The sequence below is a fragment of the Botrytis cinerea genome, chromosome 1, assembly GCF_000143535.2.
Source record: "Botrytis cinerea B05.10 chromosome 1, complete sequence".
NCBI classification, from domain to species: Eukaryota; Fungi; Ascomycota; class Leotiomycetes; order Helotiales; family Sclerotiniaceae; genus Botrytis; species Botrytis cinerea.
Genome location: NC_037310.1, coordinates 1,913,515 through 1,931,096, shown reverse-complemented (window position 1 = coordinate 1,931,096; position 17,582 = coordinate 1,913,515). Strand labels below are relative to the sequence as shown.

At 43.4% G+C, this 17,582-nt stretch overlaps 8 protein-coding genes across 9 annotated transcripts; 5 read left to right on the top strand and 3 right to left on the bottom strand.

Annotated features, from left to right (window-relative positions):
* Positions 1-770: 770 nt before the first annotated feature.
* On the bottom strand, positions 771-3,722 carry Bcnpl4. 2 transcript variants are annotated; one of them, XM_024690549.1, is made up of 5 exons: positions 3,208-3,722; positions 3,028-3,152; positions 1,465-2,974; positions 1,291-1,402; positions 771-1,208 (listed from the first exon to the last, which is right to left on the bottom strand). In XM_024690549.1, the coding sequence occupies exons 1-5, from the start codon at positions 3,289-3,291 to the stop codon at positions 1,204-1,206; spliced, it is 1,836 nt and encodes a 611-aa protein (XP_024546317.1). In that variant the 5' UTR covers positions 3,292-3,722; the 3' UTR covers positions 771-1,203. The 2 variants fall into 2 exon arrangements, with proteins under 2 accessions (XP_024546317.1, XP_024546318.1); XM_024690548.1 differs by having other exon boundaries at positions 771-1,135.
* A 153-nt stretch (positions 3,723-3,875) lies between these two features.
* Bcsec66 lies at positions 3,876-5,354 on the top strand. Its single transcript, XM_001561343.2, has 3 exons — positions 3,876-4,270; positions 4,324-4,625; positions 4,687-5,354. The coding sequence occupies exons 1-3, from the start codon at positions 4,150-4,152 to the stop codon at positions 5,011-5,013; spliced, it is 750 nt and encodes a 249-aa protein (XP_001561393.1). The 5' UTR covers positions 3,876-4,149; the 3' UTR covers positions 5,014-5,354.
* Positions 5,355-5,730: 376 nt separating this feature from the next.
* On the top strand, positions 5,731-6,480 carry BCIN_01g05470 (hypothetical protein). Its single transcript, XM_024690547.1, has one exon. It carries the CDS (start codon positions 5,986-5,988, stop codon positions 6,394-6,396), a length of 411 nt encoding a protein of 136 aa, XP_024546316.1. The 5' UTR covers positions 5,731-5,985; the 3' UTR covers positions 6,397-6,480.
* BCIN_01g05460 (hypothetical protein) lies at positions 6,449-9,033 on the bottom strand. The gene is made up of 7 exons (XM_024690546.1): positions 8,917-9,033; positions 8,641-8,868; positions 8,521-8,585; positions 8,234-8,468; positions 8,041-8,180; positions 7,711-7,984; positions 6,449-7,662 (listed from the first exon to the last, which is right to left on the bottom strand). Exons 1-7 carry the CDS (start codon positions 8,971-8,973, stop codon positions 6,529-6,531), a joined length of 2,133 nt encoding a protein of 710 aa, XP_024546315.1. The 5' UTR covers positions 8,974-9,033; the 3' UTR covers positions 6,449-6,528.
* Positions 9,034-9,096: 63 nt separating this feature from the next.
* On the top strand, positions 9,097-11,946 carry BCIN_01g05450 (hypothetical protein). Its single transcript, XM_001561346.2, has 2 exons — positions 9,097-9,700; positions 9,736-11,946. Exons 1-2 carry the CDS (start codon positions 9,145-9,147, stop codon positions 11,853-11,855), a joined length of 2,676 nt encoding a protein of 891 aa, XP_001561396.2. The 5' UTR covers positions 9,097-9,144; the 3' UTR covers positions 11,856-11,946.
* Positions 11,947-12,221: 275 nt separating this feature from the next.
* BCIN_01g05440 (hypothetical protein) lies at positions 12,222-13,607 on the top strand. Its single transcript, XM_001561347.2, has one exon. The coding sequence runs from the start codon at positions 12,516-12,518 to the stop codon at positions 13,551-13,553; it is 1,038 nt and encodes a 345-aa protein (XP_001561397.2). The 5' UTR covers positions 12,222-12,515; the 3' UTR covers positions 13,554-13,607.
* An 8-nt stretch (positions 13,608-13,615) lies between these two features.
* On the bottom strand, positions 13,616-15,511 carry Bcfrs2. The gene is made up of 4 exons (XM_024690545.1): positions 15,041-15,511; positions 14,784-14,992; positions 13,880-14,735; positions 13,616-13,825 (listed from the first exon to the last, which is right to left on the bottom strand). The coding sequence occupies exons 1-4, from the start codon at positions 15,413-15,415 to the stop codon at positions 13,739-13,741; spliced, it is 1,527 nt and encodes a 508-aa protein (XP_024546314.1). The 5' UTR covers positions 15,416-15,511; the 3' UTR covers positions 13,616-13,738.
* Positions 15,512-16,351: 840 nt separating this feature from the next.
* On the top strand, positions 16,352-17,536 carry BCIN_01g05420 (hypothetical protein). Its single transcript, XM_001561349.2, has one exon. It carries the CDS (start codon positions 16,566-16,568, stop codon positions 17,358-17,360), a length of 795 nt encoding a protein of 264 aa, XP_001561399.1. The 5' UTR covers positions 16,352-16,565; the 3' UTR covers positions 17,361-17,536.
* Positions 17,537-17,582: the final 46 nt, after the last annotated feature.

The window sequence follows — 17,582 nt, the reverse complement described above, 5'->3', positions numbered from 1 at the left end:
GAAAATCGAGAAGAGTCCAACATCCATCTAATTCACCACTGCATTAAACAATACTTACCTCAACAGCTGCACCAGTATCGAGTTCTGCTTCCTTCTATAGAAATCAATTCAAAGTAACATTGCCAACTCACACTTATAACGACCCGAATTCACATCTTGACAAAGATCCTACCTATTGTTGCACGCAACGTACCTTCCTTCACTATCACCCAATAAGCAAAACTCCACACCATACACATATACATATAAACGACTATAAAATAACTACTAGCCTCCTCCCTCAATTCCAATTCCAACCCTATCGATCAAAAGAGCACTTCTTCCTCCACGAGTATTCAAGCAGAGCTATACAACCCAACCGAAAATACATATCCATATCCATACATGTTCATAGGATAGCATAGCTCTTAGGTACTTTGGAGAATATTTGTTAGAGAATTATATACAGTATTAGATAGTCGGTTTGAACTTGAACTTGAACTTGTATTTGAATTTGAATTTGAATTTTGAATTTTGAATTTCAATTCATGCGAAGCTGTCTGTCCATTGAGTAGTTTCTAAGTAAACAATCTTAAGTATTTGCAACAATGTAGAGGATTTGCATATGATATAATCATCTTGGTATCCAAAAGGCTATGTGTGTATTAAACATAGACACGTTTCTATCAGAAAGGTAGTTTTTCTGGCTTGTGAATTACGAATTACGCGAGTTAAATCTGATCCAATCTTAAATACTACACGATCGAAGTTGTTACGGGCGACAGCCAGCATGAAAAGGTAGAAATGTGAATTAAGCTGTTCATGATATTCTCATCGATAGAAGATGTGCTTGGAATAATTGACTTGATTTATAAAATGCCATATATCCCAACGAGAATATATCTGTCTGATGTTTTGCTTCTCCCTCTCCCTACCCAGAATATCCTGCGCCATGTATGCATGCCTTCGTTAACACCAGAGTCACCGCTCTATCCACCAAGTACCTAAAGTTCCTCATTGCCCTGTCGTTTTGTTTAATTTGGCCCTCCTTCGTACACGCCAATAATTCATGCTGGAAACCACCTCATCAAACCCCTTCCCCCTCTGCCATATAGACTTAAACAGTGACCATCGAGACGCATTAGCGATTAGAAACCTATTATCACGACCAGAGTATAAGCTTCAAAAGAACAAAATAGTCCAGGGATGGACTTTTTATTCAATCTAGCCTAACTCCGCCAACCCTTTTAGCAAGACGCTCCGCAGGACCATCGTCATCGGACGGCGACTGACGTTTTGGGGGTCGCTCACCAGTCGATTGTAAAATTGCAAGGAAATTTGCCCAGCCAGGGGTTGCTATCAATTGATATCCGTCTGATAAATCGTGTTGAGTTGCCACACGGCAAAGAAGTGCCATCTCTTCCTACGAATGATTATGTTAGTATCATGCTTATGAGAGTAGAAAAAGAAAAAGTCGGTACGAACTTTGCTTAAAATACCCATACTATAGATAAAGGAAAGGAGATGGAAATCAGACACCGCAAGGACGCCATCGGGAGATTGAGTGAGTTGTCCGCTCTTGTCAAGTCCTAATTGCTTTCCAACATCCTTGAGATCTTGTTCCTGGCCAATGACCAAACGATTCTCAATAGTGAAAGAACTCTTGGCCATGAATGCTGGCTTAGGATCGCTAGGAAAGCCGTGAGTCAATGTGACGAGTAAATATTCTACAGGGAAAGATGGCTTAGCATTCTCTTGAACACTTCTACCATATTCGTTAATCTTTCGGAAGAAGACCTCGGGGATGTATCGTGAACTCGTATCAGAATCATCATCTCCTTCACTGCGAACGATCATTACAGCAGGATCAGCGGATGGTTCGACAATATCTGCTCGAACCATTTCCACGGCCGAGTTGGAGACTTGATATGCAGATATGGCGATTCCTCCATTCTCATCGGCTGTCACTACACATGTAACAAAATTCGACCCAAATTTGCCCGTATCACTCCATTTTGTTGGCTTTGGGTGCTTTGCTTGTAAACGTGCTGCAAATGCGATTTCCAGCGATGATAAATAGTATGAATCAATATGTCTCTTGCATAGGACGGTGCCATCTCCTACGCCCGAGTCAATGAGATCAGTCCAAATGACACCAACTCTCTCCATGCCGCACAATCTCGCAATCTCGTCGATATCCTTTTCGGATTCCCATTCGTTCAACGTGACGCCATCGAGTTCGTCGACTTGTGGTGGCTCGTAAATAGCTTCTACAACAGCCTTAACTCCCAATGGTACCTCTGTATACTCCTCGTAGCGACCATATAAATATCCAAAACGCTGTGCACCTGTTGCCCTCCAAAACTGGAGCAGGTTTTCGATGAGGCTTGCTTGAGCGAATTCAACATGATCTACCATACGGAATGCTTGCGGCTGTAAAGTTATTGCGCTCGGTTGGCACTTTGTGCAAATACCCTCAGGCCACTGAGGATGTCCTGATGGGCAGTTCTTCTTCACACGGTAATACGGCTCCGTCAATGGTGGCATAAAAGAGCTTCCTAGCTCTGGTTTGTTGGTCGCTGAGTTGATCTTTCGCAGATATGAGTGAAACGAGAGGTTCTTGATCTTTTTCTCGGCCAGGTATTCCGCATTGAATGGTTCTAACGGCATACAGTAGTCGCACATTCCCTTTTCACCATGTCGACACATCTTTTGATCCTTCTTTCGGGGGATCTTTCCATCTTTCTTGTCTAGCCTATTATCGAGATCGGATTGTTTAACTAATTCCCACGGGTTCTTGATCTTCTCCGATGGCGAAGTCACTTCTTGAGCTGGAACATCGATAGGTATTGACTCTGGTAGAACAATGTTTCCATTCAAACGATTTGTTGAGGAGGCGAGTTGAGATGGAGGACCAGTCGAGGTGGAAGGGGCAGCATTGCCATTTGAAAGACTATCCAAGAGCTTATAATTTATAAATACCATATCACCATTCCTTCAGTTGGTCAATACAACATCCTAGAGGCTTTATACATCTTCCTGACTTACTTGAGACCAATCTGCGAGACTTTGGCTTTTGCAATTTCTACCAGAGACTTGACCTCGCCACCACTCGGCGCATTCGAAAGAGTTAACGTCTTCGGGTCGATGTTCTCCGGTAGGAGTTTTACAAGCTACATCATATCAGCATGATTGCATTCGTATGCATGTAAGGGACCTTAGACTAACCTTGTCACCGAGTTGACCAAAAGTTTCATTTGCTTCAACGGTGATACGGACTGTTCCATCAGGGCCACGAAATCTTAGAAGCATCTTGACCTCGTATCAAGTGTGTTTCTTCCGTTTATTCAAATAGATGAAATATATTCAAGGAGGAACTGTTGTATTAAAGAACAAAAAACAAAGCAGAAAAGAAACGGTTAATAAGTATTCAGAGACCAAATCTTTGAGGTTCTTCTTAGTTCTTGAGAAGTTGGGTTGTTTGGAGTGTGAATTGTGAATTGTGAATTGTTTGAAGTGAAGCTCTACTCGCTCTGTAAGCTCCAAGTAAATAATACTGATCCCACTATCAAGGCTAATAAGAAGACTAATAATGATTGACGGAGTTGACTGTACGTCAGAATCCGGTAGCCTACGAAATCCATTTGGCTAGGAACCATCAAGAACTGCCATGCCACTTGCCTAGGTAGGTACTTTCACCGCCTTTGTTACCTAATACGAATTATAACGATGGCAAGAATTACAAGAATTACGAGAATTACGGAAATTATAAGAATTTGGTGGGAGTGCTACAAGTTTACAAGGATTATATAAGAATTGCAGGGCTGGAATTCAAGAGATTCTCCAAATTGGCTGGATCGGGTTAAATTGATTTCATTGGCCGTTCGTCTGTTAGCGAAGAGCTTGTATTCTTAGTCAAAAAAAGTGACTTGAAGGTTATTTGTCCTGAAGTGGCAGAATGCGATAGAATAAAGATTAATAAAGGACACACAACACATAAGAGGATATCTACTTTCTGATACCTCCAACATTCTCGTCGTCTTGGTAGAGAAACTCCAACTATCTACCCTTCCTAGACATTGGCCCTTTTTCAATTCGACATATCATCCCAAATTTCTGGGAAAGCTCAAAGAGTGTTGTTTTGTGTTCGACATCGCGACAGAAGCAGCCATGTTCAAAGATTTCGATTACGCAACCACTCTCCGTGGTCTAATACTTCCTTTCGCATATGTCGTGGTCCTCGTCGGATCTCTAGTAACATTTTCTTCATTATACAGAAAGCGCATAGCAGGTTAGTTAAAATCTGGCTTTTAAATCACGCGCAAAGCTAATAGGTACTCGTAGTCAAATCTGCGACTCTTGCGCCCTGGTTTCCACCACATCTGCAAAGGAACATTTACTTCTCTCTAGCTCATCTTGAGCCAGAAGAGGGGGACGAGAAAACGCCAAAAGTACCAGCTGAACTTATTCGAGCGGCTTTGTTAAGAAGGGCTGTCGAAGATATCTACCGAATTATTCACATTAGAACAGCAAAGCAAGCATGCAGTACCTTACTACAGAGGGGGAGTGTCGGCGATGATTTATGGCAAAGATTCTTGAGAGCAGAGAAAGAAATGGAAGAGGAGCTTAGGGATGTGGTTATGGAGGTAAGCCGAGCTTTCTCTCACTAGTAGCTTGGTGAAGTTGAATATAGTTAACCATGAATAGGCAAATGGATTGGCACCAAATTGGGGTCAGACAATCTTCCAATCCGCCAACGAAATCTACACGAATACTCAGTTCAGAAAGAACCTCGATGACATTCAAGCCAGAACCCAATCTGAGAAGGAGTGGTGGGAGAAACGTCGAGCCTCAATCCAGTCAGAATTTATGAAAGAATTAGACCAAGAAGCAGAAGCCAAGGCATCCAAGTTTACCTCGCCAACCAAGGCCCAGAGTGTCATGAGCGACGAGGATGCCATTCTAGTTCAAGGAGGCGGGCCAGCAGCTAGCGAACAAGGAAGCCCCAGCAGGAAGAAGAAGGGAAAGAAATAAAGCGTGTTTTATTAGCTGCTGGGCACTGTACAATGGCATGAATCTTGCCCACATGAGGCGTTTTTGGTGTCTGGCGTTTTTGCGGCTGTAAGATATTGCATGCATAGGTTATGAGGGGTGTATCAAGATTTGTAGTAACCAGTCCAACTCACTGGCTAGATATAAAATTTAGCTCCCAGAGGACCAGCGGGCCTTTTGATTTTTGTACCATTTGCTTCCAAGCATCATCATTTTCTTCGTATCACATGATTATATGAAGTGGTTCTCACCACAACATTTGAGCATTCTCAGTGGACATATTCGTGCTTGGACCTAGGCGTCTTTCTAATTATGCTATTCTAGACTTTCACGGTGAGAGATTCTTTGAGACTGTTCCTCATAAACGCCTTGTTAGAACCTTTCACAAAGGCTGTCTCAAGAGTCCTTTCACTCAAGTCTCAAAAATAGATCTCAGAGTACAACAACTTCAAAGACATGATCCCCCAACAAAGCCCAAGCTGATCTCAAATACAAAGAAACTCTTCAACACAATGAAGTCTCATAATAAGAAAAAACTACAAGAACCTTCCATTCCCCTATCTTGCTATTCATCTCCATCGGTATCTGGCATCCGCACTATTTCTTATTTTTCGTTTTTTTCTATACCTTGACTTTCATCCTAGACTTGTATCTTTACGCTGCTGGCAGCTTTGCGAATAATCTTTTTCACCCCTTTGCGAATACAATCATCGTAGAATTATATTTTCTTCCCTCGCCTGATTCATTGCGGAAACATCTTTATATACATTCAGAACTTCATCCCACTTACCACTACCACTACCAGAACTATCACTCAAATCAGTCCGAACCAACACTGCGCGGTACTGAAGCCAAAACATATTAAACCATACCAACTCATCTCATCTCATCTCATCACCTCACTTCACAAACCTCAAACCTCAAACCCCATACAACACATACCACAACTCAACCATGTCAACCATGACGCGTCTCAGCAAAACAAACCCTGCGCTCGCCGCCAAAATATCACAAATGGCTCTTCCCCTTGCCCCACTCGTTCGTCTCACCACAGGACAAATCCATCCCTCGTTTCCCAAGAAACTTCTGAATTTCTGGCTTCTCACGTCCGCGGAACTAGACGAGCTCGCGCACTTTTATCATCAGCGCACTCCGTGTCAGTGGACGATGCATTATCCGTGTCCGGTGTATTGGGACGTCGATGCGGATTTGGAGGTGAAGAGGAGGAGACTGGGACGATTTATTGGATTGAGAGGGTGCGATACTCCGGTTGAGAGTGTCGAGGATATTGAGAGGAGAGTCAGACAGGAGAGGGTTAGAAGGGCGGAAGAAGAAATGTTCAGGAATAAGAATCAGTGGTACTAGGTTTGGGTGCTACTAGACGACGAGATACGTTTTATTTGATGCGTTGAGACTTTGCATTCGAAGATTAATATAATTATATTTTCACTGCATTCTTTATCATTTCTCATGCGCTGCCATCTGATGACCCCGAGTTTACAATCCCTTCCATGCTAATTTCGTCAAGTGATCTGTCTTTTTTCTGCTCTGCTTGATCATACCCAACAATTTCAAATCGGCAAGTCCTCTATAAAATAACATCAAAGCTTGTCTTTCGCTATCGTCACCCTCGTCATATTCCGGTCCCAAATTAGCAATAAAAGCAGTCCAGAGATCGAAGGTATTAATCAAGTTTCCTGCTTCCAAGAACAGTTTGTATAAGATTGCAGTAGGTGGATGGGACATTAGTGCGCCCTCTTTCGTAGGGTCGCAACATGCACAAGAAAGATAGTCGTGCGGTGAGGAGAGGGCTCGTTCGATTGTAAACCGGGGTTTGGGTGTAAAGGCATCTAGATAGGGCAATCTGAGATCGTAGAGCCAGATTTCGGAAACGAATTGATCTTGTAATTTTTCCACATCCACGAAATTCTGTATGGCTTGAATTAGGTGGTCAACAAGCGCTGTGAATTCTTTGTCTTGCTTGGTAAGCATTGATCTATCCTGGCTAATTTGGACCTTCTGAGAAATAACTGTAGTGCGAAGTGCTTTGTTATAACTGCTGCGGATAGACTTTCCTGTACCCGAGCCTGCGAGTGATGAAGCAGATTCCCTGATACTCGTAATTTCTGAATAAAATTCTGATTCCATATCCGACCATGGTTCAAGATCCAGCTCAGTGCTTCCATTCTCTGTGCCCTCTTTGAGTGAGGTTACAATCTCTAGGAAATCATCGAGACTGGCGCGTTTGACTGAATCCACAATAGAACGTACAATGTCAGAGTTTCTGAGTGAACCAGTCGATGCTTTGATATAGAGGTCGATTTTCTCCGGTGTTTCAACTGCCAAGGTGACTAGAACATGCATGGTTCGGAGAATTCTCTGCACAGCATGATCTTTGCCTTGGATTGAAGTTTTTACCTCTTGCAGAAGGAGCCCGTCATCGTTAAGTAGCCCCATGGCATGCTCTAATTCGCCTTGATCTACAAGACGTTCAGTATGTTTTTGGAATGATGGGAGCATTCTAATAGCTTCAAAATGCTCTGTTTGCAAAAGGGGGCCCAATTCAAGCTCATCTGTGAGGCCAAGGAATATACTTAAAGGGTTGGCATAGAAATGGCACATGTATGCATACTAGCAATGTTAGTGAAAATCTGTCTACAAATTCAAGAGAAGAGTTACCTTTAAAGCCCCAACAAAAGCTTGCACACTCTGCACATGGTCATTTTGACGTTCCATAAGACTCGATAGAATGCCTGGTCCCAGTCTTATTGGAGCATCCGACCCAGCGATGACTTTTAAGAATATATTTTCAAGGATGGAGCTTGTTTGCTCTACATCAAATTGTGCTCCATGCAAAGATCGAGCAGCGACACGAGAAAGCCGTTCTTGAAATAACTCGACGGATGTGGCAATTCCAAACAACAGAAGGAAGGGGATACGATCTAGCCAGGAGCTGAGGGCCTAAGGGTTAAAAAGTAGACAAAAGAAGGACCACATACATTAACTTACCTAAACAAGGATATTGTGTCTCCAAGCAAACCAGAGTCAAATGCTTCACTATCCTGAAACGATACGATCACTTTATCGCACCCATGGGCTTTAACATAACCATAAACGGTCTCCAAATCGTAGTTCAGAAGTTTACGGCCCTGGAGGGTTAGCAAGAATAGATCAGATGGAGATTTGGAAAGATTTGGCTTACATCTTGCTCAAGGAAATTGTCATTCTCGTCTTCGCCATTTGACTTTTGATGAGTAACATCTCTAATAAGCTTTTTAAGTAGTGCTTTCAAATTTGACGATTCTCCGGATCTAAGGGTGACAACAGGACCATTAAACTCGTTGGAAAGTCTTGTTGAAAGTTGTTCAAATAGCAAGCCTTGAGATGCGATATTTGGCCCAGTTACAATAAACCCTGCTGGGACTTTGCCTATGCTCCTTTGAATGTCTATCAGACTCCATTTAACTGATTGTCCAGAATCATGCATACCTTTCATTCTCTACAAAGGATGTGACCTCTAACAAAGTGCCCTCATTTGCTTCATTCAGGATCGACTATCATGGTATTAGCCAGCTGTAACGTTAAGATCCTGTAGCTTAGAATACACACCTGAATTTTTGTTTCTGTTTCCGGCCAATACTTATGAAACAAATTTAAACGTAGATTTGAAAGTTCTTCAGACTCCTTCTCATTAAATAACGGTGCAAGTTTGAAAGGCTCTGCATCGTCGTTGATCTCAGGGGCTTTTGTTGCCGCTTTTCCTACCTTCCTACGCTTCTTAGGTCGCTGGAGTAGGTCTTCAGAAGGTACAGAGGCAGGAGTAAATACATAGGCCGCCTATTGAGATTTAGTTCGATATAGAGTAGAGTTTGAAACGCAACTTACCTGATGCTCTGTTCCATCAAATCCAGCAAGACTATTCGTATCCCCGTTTAAAGACATTTTTAATCGATATAAATCGATTGAAAAAGAAAGGGGGACGCGTGAGATTTTGACGTGGTCGTGATTTGTTGTCGCGAATGGGAAGCGAAGTCATGCTGCGCATCATAGCTTATCAAAAAAAAGTTTCCCGCACCTCAACTTTTTTTATTGGACCCATCAACATCAATACTTATGCCGCCGCCACCCACCAATTTCACTTCCAGTATTCGTGGTTTCGTATGCAAGTCATGTCGAACAAAACTACAGATCCCGCCGCGAGCACCATTGCTTTCAAGGCATTTTACGGCACAAAAAACCCCGCTGAGGTCGATAGATAGAGGGGGAAAAGTGCCTCCGCTTGCCTCGAAGACGCAATCGCAACAAGTTGAGCAGACTGATGAACCGTTTTATAAATACTATGATGAGACTCCAGATGGTGTTCGAACAGAAGCGCAGGGTGACCCCGAAGAGGAGGAATTGCTGGAGGGTCTTCAAGAGGCAGTTCGAGAAATAAAAGAAGATATTGGGGAAGTTTCGGCGGAAGAACTTGAGGAGGTTAACGAAGATGAAGAACCAAGCCTCCATATGGAGGAATGGGAAGATGCAATGGATGCAAAGATAGAACGCCTACAAGCGGAGGTGGATAGACTAGAAGGCATTACCAACAAGCCAGGCCCTATGTCAGAAGAAGACCGGCAGAAGATACGGAACTACTTCTTGAAGTCTGTCGAAGAAGGCAAGTTTCAATGTACTGACCCGTAGTACGTCTGCTAATTGTTGTAGATGAAGCTGAGACTTCCACAGAGCTATCTCCACCTCCGACTTCTTCCACGACACAACAATTTCTCGCCTCAGAACCGAAGGCGAATTCCATCGCCAACCCGAGACCTAACTCAAATTCCATCTTAATTCCAGAAAAGGCATATCCTCCAACAGCCCGGCCTCATTTAAAAGTTTTGAACAGCACATTACAGAAAATTGAGCATCATTATGGTCGTAGCAATTTTCAAATGAATGAAAGCCTGATGCACAAGTTATGGAAGCAGTACGTTTTATGCCGAAAGACTATACTGTCAGAGCCTGGTGAAGTTTCTCCAGAAACGTGGAAACTTCTTTGGGGTTATATTTCATTGCCAGACCCGACAAATCTGGACCGCATGGCGCATGTGAGGCGACTGGGATTAGATATGCAGAAAGCGGGGTTACATCTCGGAGGGCCTACCTTGTTGTTATACATCGAGGCTGTCTTTGTAGAAGGAGATCCAAGGACTGCAATTGATATATGGAAATCTGCTTGGCAGACTTTTTCTAAAGAAGAAAGTCTTTTGGACCAATATTTGGAGCTTGGTACTCGGATGTTTGCCGAGAACGGCAACATTGATGAAGCCAGAAAGGCAGCATCTATCGTCATACAAAGATCAAACAATCCCCTCAGCGCCCGTATTCTTATTCACACAATACAAGGCTGCTTGGCTTCAACGATTGAAAATCGTACGCTCGAAGCTTGGAATATCTACCTTGACTTTCGGAAGCACATGAGATCGAGTATGGAGATGGAGGATTACGATGTAATCAGCGGACTCTTTATGCGAGCTGGTAAACATCATGAAGCATTAGCAATCTTTAAAGATATGATGCTCTCGAATGATCCCGCTGCTTTGCGATATGACTCATTGACAACACAAGATTATGAGCAATTTCCATCAATGCTGAACAATAAATATTTCTTCGGCAAATGGATGAAGAAGCTGATTGGCAGTGGCGATCTTGACGAAGCCAGCAGAGTACTTGATCTAATGCGAGACTTCGGGATTTGCCCTGATGCCAAATTCACAAATGGGCTTATGGGTGCTTGGTTCCGTTCTGGCAAATTGAAGAACAGAAAACTAGCCGAGGAAATGGGCTGGTCTATGATTGCAGCAAGACTTGATTTCGTTAAGGCTCGAGATCAAGGTGTTAAGGTGTTGTTACCCCCTTTAACGGCTGTGAAGGGGACAAACAAGCGAGAGTACAAACTTGCCAGCTTCAACCTCCACCCCCCTGCCACAATCGAAACATTTGCAATTCTCATGGACCAATATGTGAAAGGGCAGAAACATGAACAACTTTTGGACCTTTACACAACATTAGGGAAAGCAAAAATCCCAGCAAATACCTACTTCATGAACACAGCAATCAAAGCTGAATCAAAATCCTCTCTGGACACCAAAGAGATGTACTATAGCTTCGTCAGCGACGGAGTGAAGCCTGACATTGAGACCTTTTTGCAATTGTGGCACAGTTTAAAGCAACGAAATATGCAAAGACATAGACGCCATACATTTTTTACCCCCGCAGAGTTGTTTGCAGAAATGATGAGATGGCGACATGAGTTGAAGGCAGAGCTTGGAAAAGATGATTTACCAAAGGACATTTATAATTCAATCATATTGAACTTCGGTTTGGTGGACGATCAACCGGGAACTGCAGTCGCCTTGCGTGCCATGCAAAAGTATTTTGGAACATATCCTACGGATGATACTGCACGCAACATTATTTTACAAATAACAGCAATTGGCGCTACGACTGGGCCTAGACTAAGACGTCTCAATATCAATAAGGGTACAAAGGAGAGAGTACGACAAGTCACGAAAGTTCTAGCTATGCTCCAATCGCAAAGAATTGAGGCTTTAGCGGATTTAGGGATAGTTTATGACGACTTGCAAGAGCAAGCAAAATCAGAGGAGGCATTAACGTTATTGTCGGACCTTCTACGTATCGTTGCACTACAGGTGAATGGTGGTCAAGAAGGACGTATGGATATCGTCAAATCATCCCAAACGGCGGCGAAGATGATGGGTGTTCCTGATTGTGTTCCTTGGATGGTGTACAACACAGCAGATGAGGAATTGTTGGAGGTGTAAAGTAGAACAGGCATTCCCCAATCCATGTAGAATAACATACAAATACCCCATGACTTAATTTTTAGAGAGCCAATTGCATGCTTGCCTTGCACCATCTCCCTTGGTGAATGGAAATACTAGATATGTGGAGATGATCATTGATGAGTGAATTGCCTCAATGCTTTGTAAATGCCGTAGAACGAAAGGAATAGACAAGTAGATGCCATGAAGGCGCAATCTACGAAGAATACATCGTCTGAACTAAGAACGATAGCCTCATCAGTAGTGAATCCAAAGGAACCCTGAGGGTTAGCACCTAAGCTATACCTCGGCATTCATATCATTGGACAATTTCAAGATTTTGCCCAAGGCGGTGACACAAATTTTGGTGTGTAAAATCGATAGCCTCGAGACAAACCCACAGCCTTTCCCAAAATCTCTCGAAACGCCCCTCACCGTCGCACCTCAATTATTGCTTCCAAACCCCCGGGACAATTTTTTTTCGTAATCGCGCAACGCCCCTCTTTCGAAATCTGCAATCAAATTCATACAATTCCCAAAAGCCCCAAAGTTGAAATCGCGGACAGACGTGCAACAAACCTTTTTTGAAAGCTGAGGAGTGTATTCGATTGGCTGTTTTTCCTGCGAGACATAACGATTATTTATATTTATTCATCCATCATGACCGAAGAAGATTTCAAAGCCGCAGAAGCTTCGAATGAAGCTGCGCAAGGAGGAGAAGAAGAAGATGAGGAGGATGACTATATGAACATGATAATTTCCGAGCCCGTTAAGCCGCGAGAGAAGGAAACATACACCCAACGACGACAGCGGATACAGCGAGAATCCGAAGCGCGATCGCGCACGAAGTCGAAAGCTGAGATAGCGGCCGAGGAACATGCTGCAAGGGAAGACGCGCTGTCGAAATCGATGCTGGAGGCGCCGGAGAATGCGAATAGTAAGGGATTGAAGATGATGGCGAAGATGGGGTTTAAGCCTGGAGTTGCGCTGGGGGCGAAGGATAATGTGGGGGCGAGGTTGGAGCCGGTGGGAGTGACGATCAAGGAAGGGAAGGGGGGGATTGGGTTGGATGAAGAGAAGAAGAGGAAGTTTAGGGAGGAGGTGGAGAGGGAGGGGAAGAGGGTTAAGGCTGAGGAGGGGGAGTATAGGGAGAGGGTTAGGAAAGAGAGGGAGGATGCGAGATTGGAAGGGATGGTAGGCGCAGCGATGAGAGTTGCGGAGAGGATGCATGGGGAAAGAGAGGAAGAGGAAGTGGAGAATGCGATTGATAACGTGAGCGAGGAATCTGGGGATACTAAGGACGAACTGAAACGCAAAATATCAACCACACCGTTGAAGCAGATCAACATTTTATGGAGAGGATTAGTTCGAAAGCGCGAAGAAAAGGAAAGGGATAGAAGGATGAGATATGATCTCCAACAAAGTTTATCACGTTTACCGACCTACGATGATGCGGACGAAGATAAGGATGATAAGAGAGCACTTGGAAAGGACAGGATCCAGCATACTCTTGTGGAGGATTTGGAAGAAGAGGACCCGGAGCTAGATGCTTTCAATCTACTGGAACCGGCTGAGAGACTACAAAAAATCGTTGAACATTTGAGGTCGCAGTACAATTATTGCTTCTTTTGCAAATACACATATCCCGACGATTCAATGGATGGCTGTCCAGGTTTAACGGAGGAAGATCACGATTAGCGATCATTGATTTGTATCATGGAATTTTTAATTGTAATATGATATCCATTATCAATCCGTTTTGATCATTAACTCGAAGCCATTATACCTTGAATCCCTTCACGGTGCTTAAGATGATAGGAATTCATGGGTATCAATTGTCTTTTAACCGTGTAACCATTTATTTTATAGACCTATCTAACCCCTTATGATTTGTCTAGTCTGACAGCTGGATTTCTCTCGATGAAATTCAAGTCAACCTTGTGGCCTAACAATTCTCTGATATTGTTCACCTAAGACACAGATTAGATTGGTTTTATGATCCAAGAGTGTGGGAGAAATCTTACCTTATATTTAATCATAGTTGGACGCTCCAAACTCAATCCCCAACCAAAGACTTTCATATCTTTTGGTAAACCCATTGCCTCCAGCATTTCTGGCCTGAACATTCCACTGTTTCCGATTTCAACCAGTTTGCCGAGACCCTTGTGGTAACTGAAAATTTCCATACTTGGCTCGGTGTAAGGATTATAAGCTGGCTTGAAACGCAAATCTTCAAGGCCCATTTTGTTGAAGAAGACCTCCATGAATTCCATAAGACCTCCCAAGGACAATCCATAATCTGCAATAACACCCTCAACTTGGTGGAACTCGGCAAGATGGGTGGCATCAACGGTTTCATTACGGAACACACGATCGATGGAGAAGTATCTTGCTGGCGGTGGTCGTCCATCGGGTCCCTTTTGTTGGGCTAATTTGTGTAACATTGCTGTCGAGGTCGCAGTCGTGTGTGTTCTAAGAACTAATCGTAAAGATTCATCCGCAGCCCAAGGGTATCTATAACCAATCGATCCGTATTTTCCTTCTTGATGAACTTCTTGTACATTCTTCCACAATGCCTCGTAGTCAGCTTTGTCCTCCCCATCCACTGCGCGTGGTTTGTCTGCAGTTTTAGGATCCGAAATATAGAAAGTATCTTGTAAATCTCTCGCGGGATGTTGTTGTGGGACAAAGAGAGCGTCGAAGTTCCAGAAGCCGGTTTCGACGAAGTTATTGGTTGGCATTTCCTCGAAACCCATTTCGAAGAAAATTTGGCGAAATTCATGTCGTACTTTGTTTAGAGGATGTAATGCACCAGAGTTTTGGTCTGCTCCAAGAGATTTGAAGTTGTATGGTTTGAAAGCGGCGGTTTTCCAGGCACCCCTAAATATGTGAGCACTTTTTATATTTCAAAGTGTCGCTGAAACCTACGATGCAAGCATGTCTGCTGTCAAATCTGTCTCTTCCTTGATCATTTCCAAGGCGAATTTGGGTCCTTTCGAGATCTTAAAGCTGGTAACCTTCTGCATCTTCACCAGCTTACGTTTCTTGAGCTCTGTGATAACTTTTGGATCTGGGTGCGCACGAGTCTTTTGGATAATTTGGAGCTGTTCTCGAGTTGTGTCCTGGATAGAATCGGTCTGCAAGACTTAGAACGAACTCTGTAGAATTGGAGAAAAGTAACTCACTGATGCTACCAGCTTTCCATCTTTACCTTTCGCAATCCACTTCGACTTGAATGCTTTACCTTGACCAACCTTGACAACGTTCTTATCTCCCACAGCAGCTTCTAATTCAGAAACTGTGAGCCCATCCATTGCCTTTTGTAGAGCCTCAAAGACTCGTGCCTCATGACTACCATTGTTGGCAATTTCTTCAGCCTCTGCTTCCAGTATAACTTCTTCGCGATCTATTGTTTCGTATGTGATCATAGACCTTGAACCAAGTCTGTCCAAAGCACCCTTAATGTCGGTGGACTTTTGGGAAGGGAATGCTTCCGAGGAAAGGATGTTGTCATTTTTGGAGAGAGCTTGAAGAATCTCAGACGGTAGATCGGACGCCATTTTTGGAAGAATTACAAGTTCGTTGTTACAATAGTATAATAAATGTTAGAGGTGACTCAAACTCAATAATTTTGAAGGTTCAGGTGTGGTGATGCCTGAAATTGATTTAAGGCATTAGGAGGGGTTTTTATCCGACCCCTCACTCCCGCAAGCACAAAACTCCCACTCCTACTCCCACTCCTCCCTCTTCACTCAGTCATCCCGCCATCCCGTCACTCATCATATATAAACGTGTTTCTTCAAGCGGAGGTAGATATCTGGGTGCGAGGTAGATGAATTGGCTTTTGGACACGCACCAATATTCAACATCTCAATTCACGTGTATATATGTATATATATACACATCTCCCTGCCTGCGTAAGCGTACGTCTGCCAGACAGCCAAGCAGTCGATTCACGTGCATTGCATTACATGGCTGTTCATTTCTTCATTCGGCGCTTCTTCAGATGCTTTTTCCAATATCAAATCGTACCACCCTCAAACCGAAAAAGAAATCCTCCATCAAATTAAATTGTTGCTATTTGCAGGCCAATTTAATCTAAGTAGGTTTCCTTTTCGATAGTATCAAGATTTGGAAACGAATTGTTTTCTATTTACGAAAAGGACGGCACATTGTAGCGCTTTTGGCATTTTGGCATTTTGGCATTTTGGCATTTTTAGCATTTTGGTGGATTTATTTGTTGTCCGGCTTCTTGTCGGACTCAAGACACATGTCAGGTACTATTTTTGTCCCGCCATGAAGAATGAAACGAATATACCCAAGATTGGTGCGGGGGACTTGGATGTTACCAAAAATGATTCTTCATCACATCACATCACCGCATCTCGTATCGGTAAAGAGGTCCCAGCGGTATTTATGGTATACTTTCAGAGCACAGTACAACCATGTACAAGGATCTTGCCCCTCCTCACATTGCGAAACGCCAACAGCTGTAAGGTTTGTCCATTTATATATATCCCGTCTCCTGCTTGCGTGTATGCGATTGTTTTCACTTGTTTGCCTTTAGCTATTTCATGATGCCAATTGCCATTCCTTGACCCCGAGCCAAATATTGAGAGACAGAGCCACAAATGTCACTACTAGCCGCAAGATCTCTACTGCATTACCACTTTGACAGAACCTATATTTCACCCATCTCCTCGCACCAAGATGTGTCTAGGAATGACTTGCTGCACCGACAAAGCACCATCTTCAACTGAGCTTCCTACGTCCTTCCACTTATTCGCAAAGCTACCCACTGAACTTCGTCTTCAAATCTGGAACTACGCCATCTTGCTCACCTCGCCATATATTGGTCTATCATGGTCCCCATCAGTAAATCGTTTCGTTTCTGATCGGAAGCCCCCTGCTATGCTTCATACCTCAAGCGAGTCTCGTTCAATATCACTTGCCTATTGGACTTTCTCATCTCCCATCTTCTCTCACACCTGCATCAATTATGATCAAGACTTCTTGTGCTTCAACTGGCCATCAATGGGAAGCATACCTGGTCGACTGGGTGGGAAAATCACGGATGAAGAATGTAGGAAGATAAAAAAGATTCTCATACACGAGCACTACCTGATTCCGCACGTGTTTGATAACCTACGAGAATTCAAGAGGTTCGAAGGATTGGAAGAATTGGCCATCGCTTGTCATCATGATGACATAGCGGGCATGAGGAGGTATGGATACATGTTTGCGCAAATGTGTTTCGATAAGGTAGATGAAGTTGAACATGGCTGGCCGACACACTGGCCAAAACTGGTTTGTTCAGCAAAAGCCATGGGGCAGTGTTCTAAACATTGGTGGTTCGATAGATGGAACGACAGGGTCATGTCCAGATCAGATCGAAATTGGCAAGATAAAATGGCGATGCTTGTTAGGGTAACAGCTAGAAATGATGTTGACCCCGAAGTTTTTCATTACAATTCGCAATTCCTACGTCTCGTCTTGGGGACATAGGAAAAGGGGTGCATCGTCCAATTTTCTGTGCTTGGAAGGAAGTGGCATTGCAATTTGCACTGCAGCACTGAAATCAACACATGAATACAATTTATATAGCTATTATCTTGCACTGACTGTCACGGCCATTTGAATATAAAGAATAGAACGATTACCGTGTAATTCATCTCTTTTGAACGATTGGAAGCGTGTGACAGACTCAAATCTGACCTGACGAATCCA